Source organism: Urocitellus parryii, chromosome 1 (genome assembly GCF_045843805.1).
Source record: "Urocitellus parryii isolate mUroPar1 chromosome 1, mUroPar1.hap1, whole genome shotgun sequence".
Taxonomy (NCBI): Eukaryota; Metazoa; Chordata; class Mammalia; order Rodentia; family Sciuridae; genus Urocitellus; species Urocitellus parryii.
This window is the reverse complement of record NC_135531.1, coordinates 165,528,320-165,551,945: the sequence shown is the minus strand read 5'-3', so window position 1 is coordinate 165,551,945 and position 23,626 is coordinate 165,528,320. Positions and strand designations below refer to the sequence as shown.

At 48.0% G+C, this 23,626-nt stretch overlaps 2 protein-coding genes across 17 annotated transcripts in view; one reads left to right on the top strand and one right to left on the bottom strand.

Annotated features, from left to right (window-relative positions):
• The window catches only part of LOC144257126 (secretin receptor), a 33,001-nt gene extending 30,511 nt beyond the window's left edge, over positions 1-2,490 (bottom strand). The window contains exons 1-2 of the mRNA XM_077803102.1: positions 2,446-2,490; positions 2,056-2,163 (exon numbers count right to left, since the gene is read on the bottom strand). Coding sequence (XP_077659228.1) covers positions 2,056-2,140 — 85 coding nt within the window. The 5' untranslated portion in view covers positions 2,141-2,163; positions 2,446-2,490. The remainder of the gene's footprint in view (positions 1-2,055; positions 2,164-2,445) is intronic.
• Positions 1-23,626, top strand: part of LOC144256697 (tyrosine-protein phosphatase non-receptor type 4-like) — an 851,727-nt gene that overhangs the window by 607,617 nt on the left and 220,484 nt on the right. The window lies entirely within an intron of this gene.

The following is a 23,626-nucleotide window of genomic DNA, read 5'->3' as shown; positions in this document are numbered from 1 at the left end:
TTTGTGGAGGGGAGAAGAACAAGGAGTGATAGAAGGTGGAAAAGAGAAAAAGATATTCAAAATTTATTTCCAAGTCCAGCCTTGTAGGCAGGCATTATTTATTGCTCCCACTTTGGAGATATGGAAATTGAGGCTCAATGACAATGAGCCACTTGGGCCATGCAGCTGACTGGCACAGGGCTGGACTGCACGACGCACGTCCCCTTCGGTTAGGTGTTGCCATATAACTGAGTTTGGGCTAAGAGAATGCAGGCAGAGTGGTGTCTCTCTCAGGCCAGGCCTTCAAACTCCCTAGGTGCCCCTCTGGGTCCTTTCTCCTGGCCAGCCACCCTGGAATTGCATGTGGAAGCCTGGGTGGTAAGGTGTAAGATCTAGCATCGCCATCGAGAGGAGAGTCACCTGCTAATCAGGGACATCTGTTTGTGACGTAATATGGACAAACATTGAATGAAGGCTTTAAGATTTGGGGGATTTGTCTGATCAGCAGCTCTTGTTACTAAATTAGGGATGGAAGAGTGGGGTTCAAGCCACCTGGTCCCCTTCCATATCCGTATTGTAGGGTTTTCAGTGGGGCAGAGGGACAGTGAGCCTCAGCAGCATGTTTCCGAAATCTGTGTGTGTGTGTGTGTGTGTCCCCACTTGCATGCGTACTTGAGTACTTATGTGCTAGAGAATTACAATGAGAAGAATCTACACTCATCTCTGGGGCCCCACAGTCTATCTCTGCTACAGTTTGGATCTGGGCCATTCCCTAAAGGCCTGTATACTAAAGACTTAATTTTCAGCTTGATCTTGATGCTATGCTATGGGGAAGGGGTGGAGCCTTTAGGAGTTGGGGCCTAACTTTTGGAAGTTAGGTCATTGGGTGTGCCCTTGAAGGGATTGGTATGCAAGTCTCTTCCTTTCTCTCTTTGCTTACCAGCTGCCATGAGGTGAGCAATTTTTCCTCTACCACATGCTCTCAGTCATGATGTTCTGCCTTACTAGAGTAACAGGCTGACCAACCATGGACAGAAATCTCCAAAACTGTGATACACAACAAACCTTTCTTCCTTCAAGTGGATTTTCTCAGGTGTTCATCACAGCCATGAAAAGCTGTCGAACATAGTCTCTCTGAACATTCTTTCCTTCCTGACTTTGGAAGTTTGGTGGGGTTTGGTGTTAAATGACCTGTTCTTTGGTTTGTCCTTGTTCAGGACCTTGTCAGGTGACTTTTCTTGCTCTGCCTGGATGAGGGAGAAGGGCAAGACCTCAATGATGAGGTAAGGAGTCAAAGGCAAGGACCCTGTCCTCCTCCCAGGATCACACAAACCATGAGAGGAGAGACCAGCCATGACTTCAAGGTCAGAGCACCAGAAGTCAGAAGTCAAGTTTGAGTCTTAGTTTCTCCATCTGTTGCTGTGAACTTTAAGGCAAACTGACAAATCTCTCTTAGACACTGTTAATATGGTCATTGCTCTTTACTTGGGTCAAATGAATTACTGGGTGTAGAGAAAAGGGCTTGCATTGCCCATGTACATAAAATGCCTGGTACAGGGTCCACCTTAAACCAAAGTTAGTCAATTAAGAAAATCCTTGTACCCTGTAGCTGTCCTCGGGAAAGGGTCTCCAGGAGGGCAGGGCTCCCAGGAGAGCCCTGGCTTACCCACAGGGAGGGCCTGGCAGAATGGGCAGAGGACGTGAGCACCCTGGAAGGCCACACATTTGGGAAACCTGGCACTGTCAAGAGTGGGGTCCTTGACCTGGGGGCCTGGAGCAAGGACGCTGCTGGTTAGGGGGACACAACATGGAAGGAGGGAAGGGATCCCTAAACGAGAGGCATGGGGCAGAGAAGCAAGCCCAGCATTCACCTTCCCCTGGACATTGTTTCCCACCCACTTCCTTGGGATTCTGAGAATTGAGCCCACCCTGACCCCCAAACAAGTCTTCCAGTCCCCAACAAGCATCCCACGATTTCACCACTGCTTGTCCCCCGAGAAGGCTTCGGGTCTCCTGCCTCTCAGCGGAGGCCACCCCACACAGCCCTCCAGCCAGGCCCCTTGGCTGAGTGGTCACCGTTTCTGCTCGTGAGCATCTGGAGGAACCTGGGGCACTGCACTTCCACGGTGTGTCCTGGTGCAGAGGAGGGCCAGCAGCTCATGTTGTCCCACAGCCCCTCACAGCCTGTGGAGAAGAGTCCAGGTATCAGACTGGGATGGAGTATGGGCCAGGAGCTGCCCCCCCTTCCACCCTGTCACCACCCCTGTCTCCCTGGCCTGCCTGGAGGCCTCATTAGACTCCTATGAAAAGTTCTCATTAGGTACTGGCTCCTTGTGTCAGGAACCAGTGGTGTCTAATAAATGCACCTTTTCACCTTCACAGCCTTGGACTCTGCCGTGTGCATGGTAAGTGCTCAGGGCTGAAGACACAAGGAAGGAATGTTACAGGGTCTCAGATCGGCCTTACCTAAGTGGGTCTGGATTTCTCTGCAACAGAAGGTGGCCTCAGCTTGGGTTAAATGACTCTGCAGCAATGGGCCTCCCTCCTGGCTGCACAGTACAACCACCAGAGGAGCCTCAAAAATAGACCTAACCAGGCCCCACCTCCAGGATTCCCATAGAGTTGGTCTGGGTGGGGCCCAGGCATGGTATCATGTTAAAGCTACCCGGGTACTTCTGATGTGATGGCAAGGTCCAGAACACTTGTTCCTTGATTCTCAAACTTCATCTTGCATCAGAATTACCTGGAGGGCTTGTTAAAATACAGAATGCTCAGTGGGCAGGGGTGGGCCTGAGGATGTGCATTTCTAACAAGTTCCCAGTTGATGCTAATGTTCCTGGGCTGGGGGTGACTTTGAGAAGCACTACCTTGAAGCTACACAAGAGTCACCAGTATGCTTGAGGGGTTTTGAGGATGTTGCTTTCTACCTCACTGTGTTCCCTTTAGGGGGCCCAATTCTTGAAGGAAGACCTGGTGTCAATACAGTGAAAAGCTGAATTTCTTATAAACTTACTATTCTTAGAGACACTGAATCTTGAAGTGGATTTCCTCTTTCATTTGGCTGCTAGGGGGTTTACATCCAGATTTGTGGTCACTTCTGGTAACTGAGAGACTTTGAAATGAGTCAAAAAGAAGACAGAACTAGAGGCCTTATTTAAGCAGGACCTTCTGGGTTATCTGATTCTATGGGTTATCTGATTCGATTGTCTTTGGACTATTTTGCAAATCTATACGTTTATAAGTGATTGATAACATTGCATAACATTGCAAATGATTCTCATTCGTAGACACACATGACTGTGTCTGGCTGAAATACAATTTATTTCACTCTTCCTTGTATTCAGCCCAGTTTGCACCCACTTATACATTCATTTTACCATTCTGCCTTATATGTGAGGTACTTTGAATTCTCCTATGAACAGGCTGACCAACCAGAGTTCATATCTCACTGATTCCCTCACTAGTCAAATAAAATGTTGGGCAGGTATTCATTTAATAGGTGAGTTTATGACTATACTCTTCTACGAATCATCATTTCACATAATCATCTATTAATTCTCCTGAAGTTAATGCCAAAGTGAGAAGTTACTCCTTGTACAAGCTTTGGTGACCCATACCAGGTGGGAGGCTATCACTGGGGCAGGTTCAGGGGGGTCTGGAAACAGGCTAGGTGGACAGCCATGAGGGGAACAGCAGTCACCCCTCGTCCCACTTGGGGAGCGTAGTGCAGACCCACGACACCAAGGCCATTCAGAAGGACCCAGGTGGTCCTGAGTCCCAATCCCAGCCACCCACACGTGCTATCCTGGCTCCTCCCCTCCTCTCTTCTGGGGGAACAAATGTGTCTCCCCTGAGCTTGTCAGGAGGATGAGTTCAAAGGTCACGTGTGGAGCCCACACAGAGTAGAGGGTGAACAGCAGCCACTGCCTCATGTCTTCCCCAAGCCCACTCCTTTCCCACCCTGGCATCTGGAAGGAGCTCAGGCCGGGCCTTCTGAACTGCAGCCTGAGCTCTGGGGAATGGGAGAGGCATACAGTGTGTACGTCTTGGGATTAACTAGAGGGCAGATTCCCAGCTGTTCAAAAGAGCCACGGTCTATTTTTTGGCATAAATCCAACCAGATTCAAAGTACCAAAAACCTCTTCTGTGACACCTTCATTCATTCTAAGTGGAGTCTCCCTGATGGCCCACCCACTGCAGAGGTTCTGACCCTCAGGGCCCATCAGAATCAGCTGGGAATGTGGCTCAGCGGTAGAGCACTTGCCTGGCATGCTGGGTTCAATCCTCATAAGCACCACATAAAAATAAATAGGTAAAGAAAATAAAGGTATTGTGTTCATCTACAAGTAAAAAGATATTTTTTTTAAATATGGTAAATTAGGAGCTGGGGTTAGGGCTCAGTGGTAGAGTGCTCACCTAGTATGTGTGAGGTACTGGGTTCGATCCTCAGCACCACATAAATGTAAAATAAAGATATTATGTCCAACTACAATTAAAAAAATAAATATAGTGAAAAATATGGTAAATTAGGGGTTGGGGCTCAGTGGTAGAACACTTGCCTAGCACACATGAGGCACAGGGTTCGATCCTCAGCACCACATAAATAAAATAAAGGCATTGTGTCCACCTACAACTAAAAAAAAAAAAAAGATGGTAAATTTTTTAAAAAAAGAGAAGAAAAAGGATCAGCTGGGAGTCCATCCCATGCATTGATTTCTGGGTCTCACCTGGAGAGATCCTAATGTGGCCATTCACAGGCCACACCCAGAAATCTGTATCTCCAGAGCTTGCCAGAGTGGCTGCATGGTGTGGCCTTCGGACCTTGCTTGGAGAGTTCACAATGCATTACCCTCCTCCCCAGAGCCAAGGACCCAGACTCCCAGGAGAGTCAGAGAGACAGCCATGAACCCACCTCCTGAGGAGGTCATGGGAGGTCACCTCTTGTCTGCAGCAACTGGGTTCAGTGGCCCCCCTGCCACATACAGGCAGAAACCTGTATGCCTGCCCACTGCTGGAGCCCCCATACCCGCGTGGGCCTAGCACAGTGAAGGAACTCAACACCGGTGGCTAATGAACAAATAAATAGACCAGTGCCAGATCCTGGACTCCCTCAATGTCCCTCTTGCCTTGACGTCCACTTGAATTAATTCCATGTCCAGTCCTGTGCTTTCGCTCCTCTGCCTGCCAGCTCTGGTTTGGCCGTTAATCAGAGGGGCTGGAGGCACCGGTCCCAACCCACATTTTTCACATGAAGAAGACTGAGGGGAAGTGACTTTCCAGAGTCACACAACCAGGACGTGCAGGGGCTGTGTCTCTTTGCCTGTTCTGCTGCTTGGTGCCATGTCCTAGCCTTCACCCACCTGATCTGTCACCAGGTGGCACTGACTAACCCAGCCAGGCTCAGGGAGCTGGAGAGAGGCGCCAAGGGGCAGGCCAGGTCAGGAGGGGCTGGGCTCGCAGAGGGGAGAGCAGACTGACAGGGAGGTGGGCAGCTAAGGCAGCTGCTTTGCGTTTCGGCCCTGGCCATGGCACCAGCCCCCAGAGGGAGGAAGAACGTGGGCGAGCCCACAGGGGAGCCGGGACCTGAGTCAGGATCCTGGAAGGGGGTTTTAGAGGCAGGAATGGTGGGGGACAAGGGAAGGCTGTAACCCAGGGCAAGGACGGTAGGGTGTGGAGGAGGGAGACCCTGAGATGTAGAGGGGGGTTTGGATGGGGCCCCCACCAGCCTGTGAAAGCATCTACGGGGCCAAGAAGCAGGTGTCTGTCCTTCAAGGAACCCAGGAAATGAAAAGCCCTGGGATACTCCTGAATCTTTGCCCTGGATCTCACAGTGAGCCCGGCAAGAGGAGGGCCCCGAGTGTCCATTTTGGACCTTCCCCACAGCACCCAGGTGGGTCACCCAGCTGCCAGCTGTGGATGCTGCTCTCGGGCAGGAGCACAGTCCCCAGAACTCAGCCGACTCTGGGTGACTGATGGCAACTTGGTCCTGGAAGGGTCCTTTCCAAATGACGTGCTTCCTCTCTGCACTCTGAGCATCTGGAGTCCCAGGAGGCTAAGGGATCCCTTTGTCCTGTTTCTTCAGGCAGAAATCTCCCAGTGGCCACAGGACCCTGCTGACAGTACAACCTCCCTGCCTGCTGGGGTGGCTTTTCCTGCCCTGGAAGCAGGTGGGCACTTCCAGAGCATGGACCAATGCAGAAGCCTATTATGTCACTTGGAAAGGGAGGGACTCAGAGCTGGCTGGAGCCACCTGGCTGGCCACCAGGATGCTGGCAGACGCCTTCAGTCCATGCAACTGATAACCCATGCCCAGCGGGCCAGCCAGAGGCACAGAGTGCCAGGATGTGTGAGAGCCTTCCTGAGCTGGGTCACGTCAGGCAGGGCCCACAGGGACACCCAGCCTGGTGCTGGCAGAGGGCAGGGCAGGAGTGCCCTGTGCAAGGGGAACTGACTCCTCCCAGGAAGTGGGGACCCTACAGGCTAGCTCACTGCTGTGCCCTCCAAGTCAGCCACGTATAGAGAAAAGACACTGGGGCTAGAGCAGGGCAGGGCCAGGCCAGACCTTGTTCCAGACACACATCAAACATTGTTCCAGACACATCAGCAGCTGAATGTCACAGTAGTTCAGGGTCAGCTCGGGTCACTAGTAGAGAGGAAGAACAAGAGGGAAAGTGACAGGTGCAGAGTGACTGAGCTGGTACTGGCAGAAGTAGGATCCCACCCAACCTTCGCATCTCCCCATCCCAGTGAGGACTGAGGACACACCCCCTGATGCCAGTTGCCCTTTGGTGGCAATAGACCTGGCTGCCAACCCCACATGGCACTGCTGGTTTTCTGAGCACCCACGACATGGTCCCACTCTCTCCCAGCCTCTGCGCAGACTCTCCCAGCATGCAAAGCGCACATCCCCCATAGGTGACCTGGGCTTTTGGATGGTACATGGTTGAATATTTTTTATTTTAACAGTTACATTGTTTTCAAAAGAGAATTTAATGTGTTCGAAACATAATAAAGCTAGCATCTCACAGCTGATTTTATAACTGTTTATTGTTTAGGGTATAACTAAAGTTTTTTAAAATCCATTTTTAAAGGGGAAAATATTAAGGAAGTCAAAGTACAAGTGACACGTGGCTGTTACTGGCAGGGACCCCCTTACATGGCTCCCAGGATCTGAGCGGCGTGTCTCAGACCCTACCCCCAGATGTCCCCTTCCCCAGGATGGGCAGGAATGGGAGGAAAGGAGGGTACTCCATGCCTGGTGGTGGACATCCTGTCCTGGACTTGTCCTTCCCTGGGGAGCAACTCAGGAGTGGGGTTGTTGTTGGATCCTGGGCAGCTCTAGATCCAGAGCAGCAAAACTCACCCCCTGAGAGGGAAAGGGACTGTGTACAGTGCTACAGCTACTGAACCCTGAGGAGGGGTCACTGCCTCTAGAAAGCCCCGGCTGCAGCTAACGGAGCTTAGCCGTTGTCCCTACTACGGCCTGGCTGCAGGAGGTGGGATGGAACACCCCAGAAGATGCAGGGGTAAGCAATGCCAGGTCACAAACACCCTGGGCAGGGGGTCTGGGTGAGTCCCACAGCCCGAGAGGACAGCATGGGGGTCCTGGGTCAGAACAGATGTCACAGCGAAACAGAATGGGCTCAGGACCCAAGCCAACCTTGAACTTGGTCATGCCGCTGACCTCCATAAGCCTCAGTTTTGTCATCTATAAAATGGCTCAGCCACATTCCCTAGGATTTTTGTGAGAACTAAATGATCTGTGTATGTAATAGAATATTATCTGATCTCTTAAACTCTGTTCTTGTTAATTCTCCCGACACATTTTCTCCCTCCTTCCCCCTCTGATAACTGGTTCAAAGTCTCAGAGGAAGGCAGGAAACTCATTTTTCCGGAGGTTTTCAAACATCCCTCGGGGAATGAAAGGCATTCAGGTGTGGTCTCAATGCTTGGGAGAAAACAGAAAAGGATCAATACTTCCCCAGACCATGGAGAAACGGAGGGGTAGTGATGAGCAGGAGTATGGAAGTTTCCAGAAAGAGGCCCAGTTAGCCCCAAGAGGTGGGTTGAATGACCTAGAGGAGCCTGACTATGGGGACATGTCTAGATGAGACCACAGCCTTGCAGAGCAAGTGCCCCCGTCAGGCACAGAAGAGCCACATGGCGGGGGACGAGATGTCCGACACCATTCATGTGGAGCAGAGCCTAAGAAAAGGGGCTCCCCTGAACCCAGTGCTGCTAGGTGACTGACATCCCCAGAAAGCCGGAGAAAAGAGCCAGAAAATAACAAAGCTTAAATTTCTGTCACTCCAGGAGCAGAGTCAGAATTAAAGTCACAGAGAAGGGAAAATGTTCTCTTTCTACCCAATGGAGTTCATAGGGTCCTTTAAATTTATGAAGGCCCTGGCCCTGCTTAAGGCTCGAGGCAGACAAAGCCACCAGCTTCCTGTGTCCTGGCCATGGAGACAGAGAGGTGGCCCCAGAGGCATGTCTGGGGAGGGGCAGGGTGATTTTAAGAGGGCAGGATGGTGCCCTGGGGACCTCTAGGTGGCCCCACCCAGCCTGGTGCCTGGCACAGAGAGCCCTCTGCCAACTCTGAGTCTGCCCTGTGTTCACCCACAGCAGAGCCTCTGCCCTCCGGCCTTGACTTAGTAATACGTGGGCTCAGATGGCCTGACAATAACCTGAGACTATTCCTGGAGCAATGTGACAGGCTGCAGTAGCAGGGAGCCAGGAACAACCAGGCCCCCCGGGGCGATTCTGGATTGGACCACCAGGACAGCAGGTGCTGTGTCCTTCCACGTCCCCTCCATGCCCTGGATGCTCACTTTACCTGCTATTGGAGATCACCAGGGAACCAGAGCTCCTCCTGGCCCTGCACCCAGAGCCCCCCGAAGCTTCTGCTTGTCGCCATTGGCCCCCCACTGCCTGGGGACTGGCAGAGCCATGTCTCAGGCGCTTCCTACCCAGCTACCTCCATTCATCCTTGTTCCCCCTCAAGACCCCAAAGTGGTTCGGGGCGAGTCATGCGCACCAACCTGTTTCTTGGCTTCATGGTGCCTCCCTCTGCCTTTCTTGTCCCCACTTGGGCCCCGTCCCAGGTCATTCAGGGGTCAGCCTGGGGAGGTTTCCCTGGCTTTGCCATTGACCTGACCTATAGACTTAGGTCCAGAGGCGTGTTGCTCTCTTCTGTGGCAGCTGAACCACCCGCAAGCTGTGGTCAGGATGGAGTGGGGACTGAAATCCCAGGAGCAGAAGCATTCAAAACCACATCGAAGGAGACAGAGCTAAAGACCAGGGAGGTTTATCTTTAAACCCAGGAGCATAAGCCATTCAGTGAGATGAGTTCTCTGGGGAACAGTGAGTTCCCCATCACTGAAAGTATTCAAGCAGAGAGGGCCTTGGGATTCGTGAACTGGGAAGAGCATCAGGCACTGAAGGGAGACTGCGCCAGATGACATAAAGGACCTTGGAATCCTGGGGCTGAGAGGCTACTGCCTTGGAGCAGGCTGCTCATCTCCCACCCTAAGCTTCTAAGCACCAAGAGCCAGGCTCTTCCCTTCCCCAAACTACAAACTACAGTTCCAGAGGGCCCTTCCTGCTCACCTGAGAACTCTTCCTCACCTGGCCTGGCCTAAAGAGCTTCATCTCATGCCACTTGACACAGTAAGAATTGATTGGCATTAACAATCTCTCTCTCTCTCTCTCTCTCTCTCTCTCTCTCTCTCTCTCTCTCTCTCTCTCTCTCTCTCCCCCTACCACTCTCTCTCCTTCCTTCCTTCCTTCCTTCCTTCCTTCCTTCCTTCCTTCCTTCCTTCCTTCCTCCCTCCCTCCCAATGCTAAGGATGGAACCCAGGACCCAGGGCCTCCTGCATATGAAGCAAGGGCTCTACCACTGAGCTACGCCCCACCTTGCTTTCCCCTAATGAAAAAGCCTTCTCCGAGCTGGAGGTAAGTACATCAGTTATTCATATCAGCTGTGCTGCTTGTGATCAGACTGGATTACCAACCAGAAAGTACTCAGCACGTAAAGTCAGAGGATTTCAGTTGAGAGTCCTGTTTCAGCTCTGTATCATCCTGTGCTTCTTAGGACCTTAATTCTCACCCGTGAAATGGGGATAATAATTCTTATTGCACTTTTTTTGTGTGTGAAAGTTGGTCAGTTTTGGTTTTGCAATACTGGGATCACACCCGAGGCCTCATGCATGCTAGGGAAGTACACTGAGCTACATTCTCAGTCCTTTTTAGTTTTTTATTTATTTACTTTTTTCTTTCTTTTTTTTTTTTTTTTTTGAGACAGGTTCTTGCTAAGTTTTTGAGGCTGGCCTTAAACTTAAGATCCTCCTGCCTCAGCCTTCCAACTCACAGGGATTTCAGGTGTGTGAGTTGGTGAGTTGGTGAGTTGGTGAGTGTGCCACCATGCCTGTCTTCCTTTTTAAATTTTTATATGATTTTATTTTATTTATTTATTTGTTTAGTGGTACTAGGGATAAACCCAAGGATGCTCCACCACTGAGCTATATCCCCAGCTCTTTTCCTTTTTTTTAATTTTGAGACAGGGTCTTGCTAAGTTGCGGAGAGGTCCTCATATTTGAAATCTTCCTGCCTCAGTCTCCTGAGCAGCTGGAATGACAGGTGTGTACAGCACTCGACTGCACTGTTGTTTTAAAAACTAAAAAATTTAAATTGTCTAAAATGTTATATAAAATATACAAATAAGTTAACTTATTTCTGAAAAATGAGCCAAGATCAGTTGTGCTGAGGATTGGTCAGGTGGAGGTGAGCTGTGGGCAGAGCAGGCCATGGCTCAGGGCAAGTTAGGGGCTGGCTGCCAAGGTGCATCAGGATCTGGGGACACCCTGGAGGAGGCTGGGAATGTTTGTTAGAAAAACTACATTTTTGCCCTGAATCTCACAGTGGGAAGTACTGATTCACACCATGGATGAACGTTGAAAATGTTTTGCTTGGTGAAAGAAGACAGACGAACACAAAAAGGCACATATTGGATGGTTCTTTTTGTACGAAAAGTCCAGAGTTGACAACTCCCCAGAGACAGAGAGAAGATGGGTAATTTCCAGCAGCTGGAGAGATGGAAGGATGGGGAATGATTTCCTTTCGGGTGTGGGGTTTTATCTGGGGGCCATGAAAATGTTTTGAAACTAGATAGAGGTGGAAGTTGTATGCCATGTGAATGTCCCAAATGCCATGGGATTGTTTACTTTAAAAGTGGTTAATTTCATGTTATGTGACTTTCACCTCAATACAGAAAGAAAAAGAAAAAAGAGCCTATTCTGGGGAGTAGGTGATCAGCTGGGGACAGAAGGGTGCTACCATGTCCCTATTTGAGGACATGTACACCAAGGCCCAGAGGGGGCGAGTACACTGCTGGAGGTCACGTGGAGCTTAAGTGACAGAGCAGGACACATGTCCAAGTCTGTCTAAATTTAGGACCTATATATTTGTTGCCACCCCACCTTCCTTCTGGAACATTCTTCCCCTGGGGAGAGCCACATCCCTTCTACCAGCCACATCTGAGGGGGGGTATTGGTTTCCACAAACAAAGGGGTGAATATCTCAGCAGGGCAAACTGGGCAGTCATTAGTGTGAAACCCTCCCACAAGATGCCAGGAGGGCCTTGGCCACCCCACCCGGAATAGCTCAAGAGTTAATTTTTTATTTGTGATAAGCAACTGGGCTCAGTGACAGCTCCCTGAGTGACATTTCCTGTGGCTTGTCTGGCTTTCAAACATTAACCTCCACCCCAGGGAGAACCCAGCAGCTTATCCATTAACTCTGTGACCCCAACGTGGAGTCCCACCGCCCAGTCCAGACACCAGGCCAGAACCATGGGGGGCACAGGACCTCCAACTGAGCTCCTGGGGGACCTGCTGCGGTCACAGGCCTGGGCGAGGGCGTGGGTGGATTTGCATCTGGGCACCTGTCCCTCAGCTCCTCCAGAATCTTCCAGGGGACTCAAGGGACACAGGCCTGATTCTGATGCGGATCCCCCCAGCACCTCTACGTTTTGTCAGTTCTCCTCTCTTCTTCCAGTCTTGTAGGGAGTTTTACTCTTGGCCACCACATCTGTCCATCATACCCTTCCAGGTGGATCCCTGGGCCTCGCTTTCTCAACTCCTCGGCAGGGGAGGCCTGAAGACCTTTCTAGCTACAGGATCCATGGACAGCCTCTACTTCTGGGGGTTTTAAATCATGTTTCAAAGCACCAGACCCCTTCTCCTCTGTGACAACGGCAGAAATTCAATAAGAAAAACAGTAACGGGAGCTATTTGTGGAGAGGAAGCCCGGCCTGCCACCCTCCCACTCACTCCCCAGGGAACTGCCAGGCAGAACCCTGGAGGAAGTCTCCGCAGAGCTTTCTCAAACCTGGATGCACAATCAGGACCACATGATGAGCCTGAGGCAGAAGGATGACCAGTCCTACTCATGGGTGTGCTGACAGCTTCCCGCACCTGTACCCTGGACTTGGGAGATGGTGGTTCACAGGGGAGATGCCATCCATAGGCAGGGCTGAGTGTGCAGGTGGGTAGAGGGTCTAAGTGGACCCCAATCCACCATAGCCTCGTTCAGCCTGATCGCACACCATCAGAAGAACTCCCCGCTATGAAAAGATGCCTGCTTTTGTATATTAATTCACTTATTTCCAACAAGAGTGTCATGAAGGCCGTAGATCATTACCCCCACTGAAAACTGGGCAGGTTGAGGAGTGAAGGAGCAAAGCCTCTTCCCCGAGATCATCAGCTAGGAAGCAGCACCCCAGGCTGGCCTTGTTGGGCCTTGCTTTCTGTCACACCAGACACAGTATCTGGGATGGTAGGAGGACCCACGGTATCAGGACACTCTCAAGAGTACCTCCTAGAGTGTCCAAGGCCAGGATATGGCTGCTTGGAGCCAGGACAGGCAAGGGAAGGCTCAAACTGAGGGTCTCCCTCTCTGTCCCTCACGTGGTGGATGAGTGAATCAATATAAGCACATTTGCAACACCCACAGCACTTGGCTTCTGCCGCCCATGTTTCTTCCCACCTCTGGCTGCTCCTGGCACTGAATGCTGGAGTGCGTGAGGCTCCTCTCCAGGCCCCTTCCTCTTCCCTCCCATGATCCGTCATTGTGAAGCCTCAGCTGCACTCGCCCTCGGTGCCTAAGTTCAACCCTGGCCTGGATCTCTGTCTTCAGTCTCAACTGAGCTTCTAATCTGAATCTGCTCCCCCAGATACCGACCTTGCTTCATCTTCCTCCAGATGCTCAAGGTAAACACCTGGAGGACATCCCGGACTCACTCTTCCTCCCCTCCCTCCCTCCTGATCCAACTCATGGCCACCTCCCATCAACGTTCCCCACCCAAGGACTCTGGCACGTACCCGCTCCTCTCCACCAAGGCCACCCCTGCAGGGCAGACCCTCTCCAGCCACACAGCCTTGGTCTCAATCTTCTCTGCATCTGCAGATATCACTGTCCAGTGATGTCGGAAGCCGTGTATGAATCATGGGTTTGTTGGAGCCATCACAGGGCAGGGGGGCTACTTTTCTGGGAACTCCTGGGTGAAATTCCCCCATTGGAGAAAGCCCAGGTCCTGCTGGTGCCCTGCGCTAGCTCACAGCCCCAGGATCACACACAGCCACCTTGAGAGGAGTGTAACCTGCCAAGCCCCAGACAACTTGTATTCCCCATGAAGCCTGCCACACTAAAACATTGGATGTATTTCCCCCTAAATAAAGGAGTCGGGCTTTTCCCCTATTTCAGTTCCAGTTCCTATCAGGGCTGGAAGACCCTCCAGGCACCCGCTTTTGAAAACTATTTTCTGTCTATTGTCCTGTGTTCTTTATTGATTATTTTCAGACTTTTTCCCAGCTGGTTCACACCTCCACGCAGGAATCTGCTCTACCAGGGTGCTGGTAACCCCGCACACTGATGGCCCCTGCGCTCCCTGGTCTCAGGGCTTTCTCCAGCGGCTGGAGTCCACTAGTCCCCCAAGCACAGGAGGCTGGAAGTGCCAGGGAATTAATGCTGCTTTGCTGCCTCTGAGTGCTAGGGAATCGGTGGCTAGTTACTCCAGCACCTTGGCCATGCATAAGTGTGTCCCATCTGGCTCCTTATGTGCCCCAGTGGGATTATACTCCAGGTGCCCACAGTGACCATGTAGTGTTCACCCAGTTCCTTCCCCGCTGGGTCTCAGGTCCCACATCCTACTGATCACCTGCTGTTGGGAACCCAAACAGAGACACCCTATTATAGTCCAGTGACCAGCAAATCTTACCCAGAGCAACAGCTTCCTAGTGGGTGTCTCTGAACCTACTCCCGTCCTTCCCCAGGCTGCGGCAAGGGGCATCTTCTCATAACGCTGAGCGTCACACCACTCGCCTCTGCCTCTGCAAGGCTTTCCGTGGCTCTAGCAGTCAGGATGAGAATCCTCCTGGGTGCCAGCGCCCTGCTGCTCCCTGCATCCCTGTCCCTGGTAATAATCAGGCATGTTCAGATCTCAGCTCAAACATCATTCCCTCTGGAAAGCCCTCGTAGAGTCCCAGACCAGGTCAGGACCCTGGGCTCTCCATGCAGGTGGAGTGGTACCCAGGCCTTACCCCATTGCCATTTTACATGGGTTTGTGATTAATGGATCCACGGTCCCCCAACCACACAGAGTCATGATGACTGCGGTGGAGCCTGCCCTTTGCTATTCTTCTCTTCTTTCTCACTAGCAGAACCTGGTTTTGTTCAAGGTGGCCACATGCATAGCTAAACCTCTGGGTCTCCAGCCATCGTTGCAGCCAGGGGTAGCTGTGCGGTTCGGTTCTGCCAGACACAAAGTGCAAGCAGAGCCTCCCCACCCCCCATAAGTTTCAGGAAAGCCAGGCTTCTCCGTGTATCCCCACCCCAACTCCCGGCTGCTCTTTCCTTCCAGAAACACAGCAACTTTGCTTTCCTCCCCGGAGTTACAGCAGCCCTTGTAGGACCATGAGGACGAGAGCCACACATTCAGCCCAACAACAGAGGAATCTGGAAGATATGATATCTTGGAACTTTGTACTACCTCTGAGGCTTTTGTAATTTGCAACAAAGAAATCCCTATTTGGTGAAGTCGAAGTACCCAACTTCTGCTGCAAAATGCATTCCTAAGCGATGAGAGGGAGTTCCAGTTCCTCATCATTTATCCTTTGTTCTCCCCATTCCCATCTCATACCATTAAGTGCTAAGTAAATAGTTTCTGAATGATCAAACCCAGGACCTTGCACGTGCTCGGCAAGTGCTCTACCACTGAGCTGCAGCCCCAGCCTAAATGAATGTTCTTAATTTCACACCGAGCTCTTAAAATAGATGTGGAAGTTGAGGCCCAGAGACATGAAGCAACTTAAGAGCCCATGGTTTAATTTAAAAGCTGGGGTTGGTTGGTCTCTTTTCTTCTTTTTAGATTGAGGTAAAATCACATAACATGAATTTAACTATTAACTATTTGAAGTGTGCCAGTGATATTTAGAACCTCATAATACAACATGCAGCCACCTCCTCTATGTAGTTCTAAGATATCGTCACCACCCCCTAAAGGAAACCCCATCAAGCAATTTTTCCCCACGGCCCCTCCCCTCAGCCCATCAACGATGAATCTAATTCTGTCTCCATGGATTTACCTAATATAGACATTCCAAATAAATGGAATCATATGATGTGTGACCTTTTGTATTTGGCTTATTTCAGTTAATACCATGTTTTTATGAATCATCCGTGTTCTAGCATGTGTTAGAACTTAATTTCTTCCCCCCTCCCCCCTTAGTTCTGGGGATGGAACCCAGGACTTCACACATGCTAAGCAACTGCTCTACCACCACGCTACAACCCAGCCCCTCTCATTCTTTTTAAAGGCTGAATAATATTCCATTACATGGATGAATCACATTTTGTTTATCCATTCACCCCCGTGATGGACATTTGGGTTGTTTCCATCTCTTGGCTATTAAGAATAATGCTGATGGGCTGGGGATGTGGCTCAAGCGGTAGCGCGCTCGCCTGGCATGCGTGCGGCCCGGGTTCGATCCTCAGCACCACATACCAACAAAGATGTTGTGTCTGCCGAGAACTAAAAAATAAATATTAAAAATTCTCTCTCTCCTCTCTCACTCTCTCTTTAAAAAAAAAAAAAAGAATAATGCTGCTATGAACATTGGGATACAGATGTTTTTTTAAGTACCTGCAATAGACTCTTTTCTTAATGCTACATCCTTCAATGATAGAGAGTAAAGAAGTTAAGTTTAGGAAGGGTATAGAAATACAATTAACACCTAAATATAAAACTCATCATATTTAAAGAGTTGATCAATAATAATTAATATTTAAATTACCAATGTTTACAAACCATTTGTATTTTGCAAATTTTATCTCATTTATCATTATAATATTGAAGTAGATATTATCACCTCCATTCTATAGATCAAGAAACTGAGGCTGAGAGTGTTAAATGACTTTTTTTTTTTTTAAAGAGAGAGTGAGAGAGGAGAGAGAGAGAGAATTTTTAATATTTATTTTTTAGTTCTCGGCGGACACAACATCTTTGTTGGTATGTGGTGCTGAGGATCGAACCCAGGCCGCACGCACGGCGGGCGAGCGCGCTACCGCTGAGCCACATCTCCAGCCCAATGTTAAATGACTTTTACATAGTCACACAGCAGTGAATGATTGGAAGCATGGTACCCCAAGGGTTTCTGACCCCATACTGCTTTTCTCACTCATCAACCTGGCAGTGAAGGTGACCACGTGGATAGGAGGCAAACAGCCTTACAAAGTGATTCCCACCAAGCCCCTCCCTTGAGGAAGATGCTAGGAAAGCACTTGCTGCCCCCACATACCCGAGAAAGGAAAAGTGGATGCTGGTTTCTGTAGACTGCTCACCAGTCCCCCAGCCCCTGCTGACTAAGTGAACAAAGCCAACCCAGTCCCCCACATCCCATCCTGGCCCAGAGGACGCACCCCCCAGCCTGGTGGGTCAGGGCATGAGCTGAGCAGATGTCATACCTGGTGCTGGAAGCTGTGGGCTGACGTCTTCTCGCCTGTCCTTGGAGAGCTCCTGCAGGCACTGGTCCTGTTCCTCCTGCAGCAGCCGAAGCACGTCACACAGCTGGGGCAGGGCTCCAACCTATGAGTCCAAACCAAGGGTGCTCATCATCACTACTAGTCAATCCTACCACCCAAGGACTTAGTGTGAGCAAGAAGCCTCTAGAAGGAAAACTCAAGCCCACGGTGGTTAGGGGCTCTGACCGGGGTTGTACACCCAGGGCTCTGGATTTCAGCAGACAGCTTTCCAGGTGGTCAACGACAATATCTGAACCTCTCTTGTCATCCCTACTCTCGTGTTTCACAGATGGAAGTTTCAACATGAAGAAGCAGGGGAAGAAGTCCCTGGAGTTAAAGCTAAACTTGAAAATGGCCCAAATAAACAAAAGTCTGGGCCAAGAAGAAAAGCCAAGGTAGTGCTATATCCAAAGGCAAACATAAATGCTGCTCCAGTTAACTCCTATTTGGGGTCCTGAACATCGACTTACCCCTTCACTAATGCAGTCAGAAAGGCCCTACAGCTGTTAGCAACTCCTCCTCCTCCACTCCCTGACACCAAGCGATCAGGGTTGATGGTCCCCACGAAGCACACACATCACCTCTCCTGGCCCAGAGCCTGGGCCCAGCCACAGCCAGTTGCCACGGAGACACTGGGTCCATCAGCTCTGACACCATATCATGCTCCTTCAACCCTACGTTTCCATTTTGACTGACACAATACAGCAAATAACATTTCCCTCCGTAGTGTTAAGGGTCAAACCCAGGGCCCTAGGTGTGCTAGGCAAGTGCTCTACCACTGAGCCACATCTCCACCCCCTAGTGACTTAACTGGCTGTATTTAGACTCTTACCCTGAAACAAACTCAGCTGTCACCTGGTAGCCACACATGAGATTGGTTCTAGGATCAGTCCCCACTCCCCTCAGGAAATCAAACCCCACGGAGGCTCGAGTCCCTTACATAAAATGACATGGTATTTGCATAGAGTCTACACACATCCTCTCTGGATGACTTAGAATACCTCATACCATGCAAGTGCTTGGTGGGTAGTCGTTAAGCTGAAGTTCAGAGAATGATGACCAGAAAAAGAGTATGTACCTGTTGACTATAGACTCTTCTTTAAAAAATGTATTTTTAATCCGTGGATATGGAACCCATAGCTATGGAGGGCTGACTGTAGTTTACCTAAGAACATAGCAATTGTGTGGCAGTAAGTGGGACCCAGCCCCACACTCTGGGTCCTTGCACTCTTCATCTTGGGGTCTTGCCCAGTCTTAGCTGAAGCCCAGCTTCTTCAGTACTCTCTGGCTTTTCAGAGGAGGTGATGGGAGGGTTTTTGCATAGAAAAACCCACACAAGGTTGGCAGGCCCTGTCTTTCAGCTCATGGGGACTGTGGAGAATCACTCTGAGACTGACATCATTCTTCAAGGTGATAAAGGGTCGGATGGCCAGGTTAGGTACAACCTTTTAGTGAATGTAAGGAATTCCATGTATTAAGTGTCAAGAAATGCTCATACTCTTTGGTCATCTATTTCCAGCAGTCCATCCATATATGGGTAAAGCCTTTTGTAGACAAATTATAGCAGTTTTATATCTGATAGGAAACAAGACAGGTTCTGCTTACAGGAAAATGGGTCAGATATAGTACCCCTATGACTTCCAGTAAGTAAGAACAAATAAAACCCTGGACACCATCTTTAAAAGAAGATGACTCTGAAAGGTGGAGAGAGGAAGATGGAGGGCCAGAGCCGCAGGGCCTAAGGAAGGACAAGCTGCTGTTTTCCACCTCCTCTGTCACAGTCCTGGAGCGGCAGAAGTTTGGCAATGAGGCACCACCAGAGGCCCACGAAAACCCCAACAGAAGGCTCCTCTCTGTGGCCAAGGACCAAGGAAGGGGCTCCAAACAAGGCCCAAAAGGCTCTGGAACAGTGACTTCTCACTCCTGCAAAACACCAAAGAGCCATCCCCCACCCCCCGGGAAAGGCCAGGAGGGGAGTCCGGACGTCCACCCCAGCCTTGGTGATGTGGATATCATGGGGTCAGCAAACCCTGGCTGGGGGTGTGTGTGTGGGGGGTCCAAGAGGCCAAGGGAGGAACTGGAACTCCCATCCTGCTACATGGTAACAAAGTTGCCCCCAGTCCATGACGTCAGTGGACAGATGGCACCCAACCCAGAAGCAGTGAGGTTCCCCCCAATCCCTCCCCAGTAGTGTCAGAGAAGGCCCAGTGGAGAGTCAGGGTTTTCACCAGCACCCAGCGTTGATTAGGCCCCTCTAGTGCAGTGCTCCCGAAGACCATGTGGAAAACAGATATACCCACCCCATCCCATAACCAACAGCAGCCCCCAGGTGTCAGATGAGGCAGGAGAGGGAGCCGAACTTCTAATTTCTACCTGGCAGCAAGAAGGCAGTGCTCGCCCACCTTCACCTGGACAGAAAGAGGCAAATAAGAGAGAAACTTGAAATAGGAACTACAGTCTCGTAATACGAAAATGTCCAACTCCCAACCAAAGATTACTTGTCATATTGAGAACCAAGAAGATCTCCAAATAAATGGAAAAAGATTACAAACACCAACAGAGCTCTGAGAATGACCTGATGAAGATTTTTAAAGTAGCCATCACAAAAATGCTTCAATGAGCTATTAGGAGCACACTTGAAAGGAATGTAAGAATACAAACTGAGGGGCTGGGGATGTGGCTCAAGCGGTAGCTCGCTCGCCTTGCATGCGTGCGGCCCGGGTTCTATCCTCAGCACCACATACAAACAAAGGTGTTATGTCCGCCGAGAACTAAAAAATAAATAAATATTAAAAAACTTTTCTCTCTCTCCCTCTCTCTCTCTCTTAAAAAAAAAAAAAAAGAATACAAACTGAAAAGGTAAGAAGGAAGGAAGACCGAAGAAGGAAAAAAGTAACAGCAAAATAAAAAACAGAAAATAGGAAAATTAGAGAAGAATCAAGTAGGAATTTTAGAATTAAAAAAAAATCAAATTTTAAAATTCAGTAGAAGGAGCAGAACAGTGGTCATGGTGATGGTGAAAAGGAGAGAGGAGAGAATCAGTGACTAGAAGATAAAACAATAAACATCACCCAGCTAAACAACAGAGGAAAATAAACTGACTATGAAAATAATCAGATCCCTAGGAACCTGGGACAGGGGACTGTGAAGAATATGTAATGTTTTTTTTTTTTTTTAGGAATTTAAGAAAGGCAAAACACATACACTTACATGTTCAACAAGCTGAATAAACCCCAAAGAGATTAAATCTAAAGAAATTCAAACTAAGGCATGCTGTGATTTTTGAAAAGCAAAGACCAAAATAATAATAATAATAATAATAATAATAATAATAATAATAATAATACAAAACAAACAAACAAAAACCAACAAATCTGGAAAACAGCTAAAGAAAAACTATACCATCGGCAGGGGAAAAGCAATTAGAATGAACACTGATTTTCCATGGGGAACCATCGAGTCGGAAAACAGTGACTCAATATTTTTCAGGAACTTTTAGAAGAAAAGAACTGTTAAGCCTGCATCTATATTCAGTAAAAAAAAAAAAAAAAAAAAAATACCCCAGTAATGGAGAGAAGATTAAGACACGCTTAGATAAGAAAAGCTGAAAGAATTTGTTGCCAGCAGATCTACTTTGAAAGAATGGCAGAAGGAAATTCTCTACACAGAAGGGAAAAGCTAAGAGAAAGAAACTTGGTTCATCAGCGAGGAAGAAAGAGACCAGTAAGCAAAAAAGTGGGCAAGTGCTTTCCTTCTCTTCAGTTTTATAAATAGGAAATGGTCCAAGCAAAGATTAAAACACTATTGTTATTGTTCCAAATGCAGGTAGAAAAAATAAATTTAAGACTAGTATGCTATAAACAGGAGATGGTGAAGGGACGTAAATAGAGGAAATAGTCTATACTTCACTTGAACCAGTAAAAGGGTAATGCCAGTAGACTGTGAGAACGAATGTGTATACAAAGTAATACTTAGAGCAATCAATAAAACAACTATGTGAAGAGCTACATACAAACACACAATAGATGAATCAAAATAGAATTTTAAAAAATAAACAAAAAAAATAAACAAAGAAATGAAAAGTTTAAATAAAAAATAAAATGGCATACTTAAGGCTTCACCCATCAATAATAACATCAAATGTAAGTGGCCTAAATATAACAATTAAGAGAGATATTGGTATATTGGGTTTTAAAAATATAACTAAGCTATATATTGGCTATAAGAAAATCACTTTAAATAAAATGATGTATAGGCAGATTAAAAGGATATAATAAGATAAATGATGCAAACATTGATCAAAGAAAGTAAGAGTGAATATATTAACATTAGATAAAGTGGAGTGAAGAGAAAATACAAGGACCAGAGATGGAGAGGGATTCTGAATAATGATAAAAAAAAAAGACAATCTATTCAAAACACATGGCAATCCTAAGTGTGTATGCACCAAACACCCAAACTGTGAAATATGCAAAGCAAAAGCTCATAAAATCAGAAGGAGAAATAGACAAATCTGCAGTTTTACGTTGTAGACTACATACCCTTCTCTCAACAATTGATAGGACGACTAGGAAATCAACAAGGATATAGAAAATACTGTCAATCAACACAACCTAATCAACATTTACGGGATAACTAGGATCCACATTGTGTTCGTCCTCTTGCCATCACTGCAACAAAAAGATGGTAGAAATCAACTTCTAAAGAGAGAAGGTTTGTTGACTCAGTTTGGAGGTTTCAGTCCCTAAGCAGTTGGCCTTGTTGCTGAGGGCCTGTGGAGATACCTCATGGTCAAAGTGCAGGGTAGAGCAATCCATCCACCTCATGACTGGAAATGAAAGAGAGAGGGGAAGAGGAAGGGTCTGGGGTCCCACTGTCCCCTTCCAGGGCACGCCTCCAGTGACTGCAAGACCTCCCACTAGCTCCACTTCTTCAAGTTTCTTCCACCTCCCCATGGCGCAAGTTGAGGACTAAAGCTTTAACACATGGGCTTTGGGGAAATATTCCAGATCTAAATGAGAGCACACTTAGAATTCGTTTAAAAATAAAATAACTGCTTAGATGTGGATCTAACAAACATAGAGCTTGTATCCTGAAAACTACATGATGATGATGAAAGAACTCAAAGATTTAAAAGAAGAGTGGGGCATACAGATGTTCCTCCACTTACGAGGGGTTTACAGTCCCAATAAATTGACAATATTGTAAGTCAAAGTGCATTTAATGCTTCTAATCTGCCGAGTATCTAGCTCCGCTCCATAGTACACTGCAGAGGGCTGGTGGCTTCCCCGGGATCACTGTGAGCTGCAGCTTGCTCCACTGCCCAGCTCCACTAGACAGGATCCTACCCACATTTCACTAGTCTGGGAAAAGATCCAAATTCAAAAAAGCAAAGTACAGCTTCTGATGCACGCTTATCCCTTCAAGGGTGTGAAACCCCTTTATCACTTTCACACCCATGTAAAGGGCGCCCAATCATCCTAAATTGAGGACCATCCATAATCCCAGAAATGGAATAGCTGGATCATATGGTAAGACTATATTTAATTTTCTTAGAAACCACTGAGCTCTCTTCCACAGCAGCTGCCCCATTTTACATTCCCACCTGCCCGTGTACGAGGATTCCAATGTCCCACACACTTACAGACACTCGTGACTTTTCCGCTGCTGTTGTGGTTTTACAAAGGCAATTTGAGTGCCATTGAAGTGGATGGTCCCACAGTTCTTTTCTTTTACCCATGACCCTTCAACTCAAATGCAATAAACCGAGATTATTTTGTGTGGTGGTATGCAATCTAAAGAAAGGTTTGGTGCCCTGCAGTGTCTATGTGACATGAATGGCATTCTGCTGAAAGGACTGAGCCCATGGCTTCCAAGTGTTGACAAGAGAGAAGGAAGATGGCCCTCGGGGTTGTTGGGAGTGGCTGGGAAAAGATGGTGCTCAGTGGAACAGCTACCTGGACAATATGTTGGTGACAGAAAGTGAAATGAGCTCTCTTATCATAAATTAACCTAGAGATAGGGGAGGAGAGACTGGCATTTAGTAGATCCATGCATATTTATACATGCATTTTAATATACTTATTAAAAGTGCTAAGTATCATTGTACTTCAACTGCACAAAAAGATAAATGAAATGAATTTCTGAACTTTATATAATAAAATTTTTCCTCCAAGCAACAGCTATTAATTTTTAAAAGATCCCTTTAAAGTTTAACAGTTAAGGGGAAAAAAGCCCACAAATATTGCATTTGGGTAAGTATATGTGTTTTGTTTTGTTTTTCTTTTAATTGTATTAGTACCAGAGTTTAAATGAAAAAAAAAATAGTATTTCTTTACCCTAATCTTTACCTGTTCTTCAGAAACAATGATTTTCTGCTCCTTTTAGTTATTCTTTTTCATTTTTATCTCCATATTTTAAAATTATACTCTCATTATTATTTCTTGGTTTACTGAGACACTTAAACTTCCAATTATGGAAGATAAAGATTTAGATGTTTTAGTGGCAGGATATAAAATCAACACGCATAAATCAAAGGCATTCCTGTATATCAGCGACAAATCCTCTGAAACGG